This window comes from Dendropsophus ebraccatus, chromosome 1 (assembly GCF_027789765.1).
Source record: "Dendropsophus ebraccatus isolate aDenEbr1 chromosome 1, aDenEbr1.pat, whole genome shotgun sequence".
Lineage (NCBI taxonomy): Eukaryota > Metazoa > Chordata > Amphibia > Anura > Hylidae > Dendropsophus > Dendropsophus ebraccatus.
In genome coordinates this window covers 10,417,612-10,424,719 of record NC_091454.1, presented here as the reverse complement: position 1 = coordinate 10,424,719, position 7,108 = coordinate 10,417,612, and the positions used below count along the sequence as shown (strand labels likewise).

Sequence of the window (7,108 nt, the reverse complement as noted above, 5' to 3'; positions counted from 1 at the left end):
AATTTGGGATTTTATTTGAAAAAAAAATACAAATTTCATTATATTTCAAAGATAAATAGATTTTAATTTAACTTCTAAAGAACAGATCTGCTCAGCAGTGTAACAATAAGACATCCTACATCTCAAAGACCGTCACCCTCAGAAATGAGATCCCCAGTAAATATAAGTGCTGAATCCTATTCTTAATTTAAAGGGGTATTCCTCTCAAACATAACTTTTCACATACTGCTGACCATGGTGAGAAAAGAACAAACAGCCTATTCTTACCTTTCCATGTTCCCTTAGTGTCGTCCTATGACCTGTTTCAGTACTGACCTAGACGATCCCGCCACCACCTCCGAGATGGACTCCTCTGCAGGTGACAACGCGCTCAGCCAATCACTGCCTGTGGAGCTGCCCTGTCTCGGACGGTGATTGGCTGAGCAGGAGTCCATCTTTGAAGAGGAGGCGGAATCCTCTTAATCTTGACCCGAACGTGAGGACAACAGTGGGACACAGAAAGGTAAGAATAGGCTGTTTGTTAATTTCTCACCATGGGCAGCAATATTTCTAAAGTTATGTTTTAGTGGCATACCCCTTTAAAATTTTTGGAAAAGCTGGATGAACAATGCTGCTTCTAACCCAGAGCTATTAGTCTGGGAAAGTAGAGTAATGGCCCATGTGGGGCCTGTAATGGTGGCCATATTTGTTCCCAAAAACTGAACAATAATAATGGAATTAACAGAATTCTGGTAATTTTTCAACTCTGTTGTGAAAGACAATCAAATATAACATATCAACAAAATGTAACTCCCTCTCTCTATATAAACTTTTTTAATAAATATTTTCTCTAAAAACCTATAAATATTAGCATATAAATAAATCTCCATTTTTTTCAAGGAATAAAATTGTAAACTTTTTCATATAAATAAAAAAATAAATTAGAAACAAGCGATCTCTGGGAGGCAGATGCAATATCCTGAGTGTCACCTAAGCGGCAGCGACTTAAGAACCTAAGATTTTGAGGAAACGGAACATTCAATGTGTAAACTCCCGACTTGGCGATTGCAGGCATCATAGTGTCGTACGCCTAGACTGAACTTCGCTCCTCAGAAGTCGTCTTCATCATCAAAAGTTTCCATGCATCTCAGAAGCACCGTCTCGTAATCGTTCTGTGGAGCAGACTCCTTGAGAATAGAGAAGTTGAGTTATGTTCCACAGAGGGACTCTGCAATAATCTGTGCTTGCAGGACGACCTTCCCCTTTCACATGAACAGAAATCTGCTCTGTGTGAACAGACACTATAATACATATACTCCAATCCCATCTCTCCACAGGAAGCAGATCTTCCAAGTGTATTACTAAACTAACAAAAAGCTTCACAGAAATAGAAACTTACCTGAGTGCAGGAAGACAATTTGGCTCTCAAAAAATTGTAGACTTGTTGGTAAAGATGCTTCCCTCCTTCCTGACTATCCCACAGGGGACTTTCATTTATAAGGAGACTAGACAAAATCATAGACAAGTTACATCCTGTATTATACCCCAGAGCTGCACTCACTATTCTGCTGGTGGGGTCACTGTGTACATACATTACTGATCCTGAGTTCCATCCTGTATTATACCCCAGAGCTGCGCTCACTATTCTGCTGGTGGGGTCACTGTGTACATACATTACTGATCCTGAGTTACATCCTGTATTATACTCCAGAGCTGCACTAACTATTCTGCTGGTGGGGTCACTGTGTACATACATTACATTACTGATCCTGAGTTACACCCTGTATTATAGTCCAGAGCTGCACTCACTATTCTGCTGGTGAGGTCACTGTGCTCATACATTACATTACTGATCCTGAATTACATCCTGTATTACACTCCAGAGCTGCACTCACTAATCTGCTGGTGGGGTCACTCACTGGAGTAGAACCTATAATCTTACCCTGGACTGGACTTTGTCTGGTTCACATTCGGATCTAAAAATTCTGCAGTGAAATCGAGATGATCGTCGAGGAGAATCTAAAGAAACAAAAAGGAAGCGTTCTGTAATATTCCCTCCTAATCAGTGAGACACCAGTATGAGGTTTGCTGCAGTGTATCCTCTATTGTCTGACATCACTATTCTGGATGGAATCATACACTGACAGCAAGCAGAGATCCTGAAAATGGAACACAATGTAAAAAAAAAAGTTTGCCATTGTTGTTCACTGCTCACCTCCTCAGGAGTAGAAGACAGGAAGGAGCTGGTGGCCTCCTGACTCTCTGCCCCGCTGTCTCTTTTGCCCCCGCTGGCGTGGCCTGAGTCTGGGGGGCAGGTGACAGAGCAGGGAGCAGTGTTCCCCGATCTGGACAAGTACTTCTCATAAATGTCGGTCTTTCCATTCTGGCGAAGCTCTTGCCACAGGCTGAAGATGGCCGTAGACACCATGGAATGAGCGACCTGCTCCGGAGACACCACTCTGTTCTCCAGTAACATATCCACCGCCTGCGTATAGTACTTCAGGTACCTGAAGGGGAAAACCATCAAGTTACTATCGTTATCCTTGTTTTTATGGTTAATGACCCTTTCGGGAATGCTGCTCTGAAGCCTGCACAATTAAAGGGGTACTCCGGATATTGTAGTTAACTCAACTGGTGTCAGAAAGTTCTATAGATTTGCAATTTACTTCTATTCAAAAATCTGCAGCCTTCCAGTACTTATTAGCTGCTGTATGTCCTGCAAGAAGTGGTGTATTCTACAGAACCTCTCGTGCTCTGGACAGTTCCTGACATGGACAGAGGTGGCAGCAGAGAGCACTGTGTCAGACTGACAAGAATACACCACTTCCTGCAGGACATACAGCAGCTGGTAAGTACTGAAAGACTGGAGATTTTTTAATAGAAGTAAATTACAAATCTATAGAACTTTATGACACCAGTCATTTTGAAAGAATTTTTTGCTAGAGTACCCCTTAAAGAGTTTAGCTCTGAAGTATATATTGATACTGTACACGTCCGCGATTCTTATACACGTCCGTGATTCTTCTACCAGATATGTTATATTTACCGTTCAAAGTCCATGATATCTGGTGAGGATACGGACTCCGTAGAACTTTCTAGCTTTAATTCTTCAACCGATTCCTCTAGGTCTTTCTGAATATCCGGCTGCATGTACAAGAGGACGGGGTCCACCTCGCCCGGTGCCATCAGCTCAATCGGCGGGCCGCTAAAATGGGAAAAAACAAAACATTGCAAAGTATGGTAGTATGGTATAGAGTGAGCCTGGGCGCCATTGGTTGTACATGTATATGGCGGTGGGTGTCAATGGATTTTAAAGGGAATCTGTCAACTACTTCAAAACGGGTAACAAGATCCCCTTTAAAGTACAATATCACTATTTTACACCTCAAAAAGTCTGTGTCCATACACTAACAGATATAATACACTGCAATATGGTGTTACATGGTACGGTATTGCACATCCAGTTCACTGAGGTGAATGGAGGCGAGTTGTAATACCATATACAACCTGAGGATAGTTGTGGCGCTATCTTTGGAAGGAGGCAGCTTTAAGTTAAAGGGGTTGTAGCCTATGACCTTTAGTATTTGCGGTATTAGGGATTATGAAGTAACAGAGGTACAAAACAAAGGGTCACTAAAAAAAAGCGATATTGTCCCCATTACACTGGTGGCTAATAGAGTTAAATGAAAAGAATTAAAGGGGTACTCTGGTGAAAAAAAAAATACTTTTACAGTTATACGCATTTGTAATTTACACCTGTTTAAAAATCTCCAGTCTTCCAGTACTTATCAGCTGCTGTATGTCCTGCTGTATTCTTTCCAGTCTGACACAGTGCTTTCTGCTGCCACCTCTGTCCATTTCAGGAACTGTTCAGAGCAGCAGCAAATCCCCATAGAAAACATCTCCTGCTCTGGACAGTTCCTGACATGGACAGAGGTGGCAGCAGAGAGCACTGTGTCAGACTGGAGAGAATACGCCACTTCCTGCAGAACATACAGCAGCTGATAAGTATTTTTTAAATAGAAATAACTGGGTCCATTTACACAGGAAGATTATCTGACAGATTTTCTGCCAAAGATTTGAAGCCAAAGCCAGGAATGGATTTGAAAAGAAGAGAAATCTCAGGCTTTCCTTTATGACCTGACCTCTGTTTATAGTCTGTTTCTGGCTTTGGCTTCAAATCTTTGGCAGATAATGTGTCAGGTAATCCTTCTGTGTAAATGGACCTTTACAAATCAACGGTATTTTAGTTTCTAAAATGAACTGATTTAAAAGAAAGAAAAAAAAAGCCAGAGTTACCCTTTAAGGTGTAGGTGGAAAAGCCCTTTAAGAAAGCATTCGTGTCACATACCTCTGATCGCTATTGCAGAGCTGTAAATATTCCACCTTGATGTCCTCCAGGCTACAGGGGGCGCTGTCCTCCGAGAGAACATGACCTTAGGCACAAGGCACATTGTGTCACACACACATATATATATATATATATATATATATACATCTATGAAGATAGACACAGTATACAGGCACACTCACTTTTCATTTTCAGCAGGGAGTCCAGCGTGCTCTCCAGGTGCAGGATGTGCTGCCTCGCCTGCTGCAGAACCTCTTTCTGGAGTATGAGAGACATCAGTAAGATGACAAAGCACAATAGTAATACAAATTATACAGGCCCGATCCCTCTCAGGAGTCTAAACATGGGAAGAAATCTGATTGGCTGACTCTCCTGCCCAATCATACTGTCTCCTCCACTTTCACCTCTATATATGTGACTCCACCCACTTATTTACTGTTACTGGTCCACCGCTCTAATAGATATGAGCCCCGATTTTATACAAAAGTGGGGTTTGGGGGCGGGGCTTGGTTATCCCAGTACTAGCTCCACCCCCCTGACCATCCCCAGCCCTATACAGTAATATTTGCCCCCTACCTTTGTAGCTTGTGTATTGGGATCCAGAAACACCGTCTCTCGTAGTTGCTGGAGCAGCTGCGGCACCGTTGAGACGTTGCGCGTCTTCGCCTTTCTTTTCCTCACTGTTTTTTTGCCGCTGTCGCCCTGTCTGGTTCCTCCTTTCTTGCCGCCACCTTCACCAGTCGTGTCCATTCAGCCCGCGGACGCGCCTCATGTATGTCTATGGGAAATATTATGTATAACATTAACTGGGGGGGCGGAGCCTGACATTAATCCTCTCCTATATTCTTTAGTGTTAAGCCCCACCCCCGAGGAATCTGTAGTAGACAAATTACACGTCGTCTTTATGTGTTTTGGGGTCTCACGTGACCTTTGATATCCTATACAGGTCAGTCATGTAGACGATACAATGGCAGGTGGCCCTTACACCTCACCACTAAGAGCTGAATAGTCTTACTATGGGAAACTGATAACACTTCAGGTCCTTACCCCTGATTATTAAGAATAAGTGTTCCCTTTAAGAAATAGAACTTCAGGAGGACTAATAACTATAGACACTAGTTCACACGACAGAACATGTAACACACAAGGCTGTACATACATGTAACAGGACCAGAGCGCCTCCACACGCAGCACAGCCGACAGCGCTAGGACCCGCCCGCCACACTCTCCGGGGAAGCTGCGGAGCTCTCTCTCTACAGATGACATCACGCTCCAGCCACAGGGAGCAACGGGCCGACCAATCACAGACGAGGAGAAGCCGTTACCGCTCGCTCAGTGGACGCCGGGCCAGCCAATCAGCTGAAGAGGAAAAGGTTACAGTGTATCAATGCGGAGACCAAAATGGGCAAAGATTCTAGAGTGGAAAAAAAGGCGGGAGAACGTTGGACTAGGACACGTGACACGTTCAATCTCTGTAAACTAAACTCCCGCCCGAATTATGAAGTAGCAGAGAGCTGTGGGGGCAGTCACGTGATCCCTGGCAGTCAGCCATTGGCCTAGAAGTCAGGAGTGGCCCATAGGTGAAAGCTGGGGGGCCCCAGTATTAACATAAAAGTCCAGGAAGTGACAAACTGTGACCCCATAAGTCCCATGTGTGGGGTGAAATGGAAAATAAAATACACTATTATGTCTTTTTTGGGGGTTGTTGTTACAGTATTAAAGGGGTATGCTGAGTTTTATTATTTGGGGCTGGCGCATAATAATTCCTCTTACTTTCTGCGCCACCATTCTATGTGCTGTGTCCTGTCAGCGGCCATAGCAGTAACAGCGCAGACAGAAGAAGCATTGTGGGAAGGGGTGGGAGCCAGGAAGGTAAGTATATAATAATAATAATATAACTCAGAATAACCCCTTAAGGGCAGGTACACAATACTGAAATCTGTGCTGATCTGGACACATGATCCCAGCAAATGTCAGTACATTTCCACATGAAAATCTGTCTTATATTCACTTCAATGGCAAATACCATTTCCATACCTCCCAACTTTTGGGACGGCCAAAGAGGGACACTTGGGAGGTATGCATTTCTTTGTCCGCATGGCGCTGAAAAATTCAAGAAAATCAAAATCCACATCAAAAGCAGCGTGGATTTCAGACATGGATTTTGGAAGCATTTTGAGAGTGCGTTCTAAGGTGTTATAAAATGGGTGGAATTGTCAGGATCAGAGTTAACTCCAATCGCAGCCACTGCCTATGGGTGTCATAATACACAGCCAACCGGCTCCATATTACCCCTGGGCACTATATATATATATATATATATATATATATATATATATATATATATATATATATACCAGTGGTACCTTGGTTTAAGAGTAACTTGGTTTAAGAGCGTTTTGGTTTAAGAGCTCACAGTTTTTCAAAATTGTGACTTGGTTTAAGAGCATTGCTTTGGTTTAAGAGCTCCCTGTACTGGGTGGGAGCGCGAGTGGGGGAGGGGCATGGTCTGCATAGCGGGGTCTACAGCCCTGTACTCTGACCCAGGAAGTCTCCCTCACCTTCCAAATCATAGCAGATCCATTTCAGGCTGGGGCTTACATCAGAGGACAGGACTGTGGAGGTAATCTCTCCATAGCTGTAACCCTTCTCTCCCCGGACAGAGAGCGCTGCATGTATGTGCCCACATCTGTACTGCTCATTCCTTCATGCTCCCTGCAGTCTCTGTCCGCCCTTGTGTTTCCCATCCTCTCAATTACTGTACAGTAACTTATAATA

At 43.6% G+C, this 7,108-nt stretch overlaps 1 protein-coding gene across 2 annotated transcripts; it reads right to left on the bottom strand.

Moving 5' to 3' along the window:
* Positions 1–19: 19 nt before the first annotated feature.
* On the bottom strand, positions 20–5,596 carry STRA8 (stimulated by retinoic acid 8). 2 transcript variants are annotated; one of them, XM_069951964.1, is made up of 9 exons: positions 5,378–5,464; positions 4,907–5,108; positions 4,513–4,588; positions 4,331–4,415; positions 3,026–3,184; positions 2,195–2,486; positions 1,922–1,998; positions 1,379–1,484; positions 20–1,166 (listed from the first exon to the last, which is right to left on the bottom strand). In XM_069951964.1, the coding sequence occupies exons 2-9, from the start codon at positions 5,078–5,080 to the stop codon at positions 1,089–1,091; spliced, it is 1,047 nt and encodes a 348-aa protein (XP_069808065.1). In that variant the 5' UTR covers positions 5,081–5,108; positions 5,378–5,464; the 3' UTR covers positions 20–1,088. The 2 variants fall into 2 exon arrangements, with proteins under 2 accessions (XP_069808065.1, XP_069808055.1); XM_069951954.1 differs by lacking the exon at positions 5,378–5,464 and adding an exon at positions 5,490–5,596 and having other exon boundaries at positions 21–1,166.
* Between the last annotated feature and the right edge of the window lie 1,512 nt (positions 5,597–7,108).

What these genes read in the sequence shown, in the direction of transcription:
- STRA8 (XM_069951954.1), bottom strand. Translation starts at nt 5,080, where the DNA reads ATGGACACGACTGGTGAAGGTGGCGGCAAGAAAGGAGGAACCAGACAG. An exon ending in TGTCTTCTACTCCTGAGGAG is followed by an intron (nt 1,999 to 2,194) that starts GTGAGCAGTGAA and finishes TTGTTTCTTTAG; the next exon opens with ATTCTCCTCGACGATCATCT. An exon ending in CAGACAAAGTCCAGTCCAGG is followed by an intron (nt 1,485 to 1,921) that starts GTAAGATTATAG and finishes GATTTTGTCTAG; the next exon opens with TCTCCTTATAAATGAAAGTC.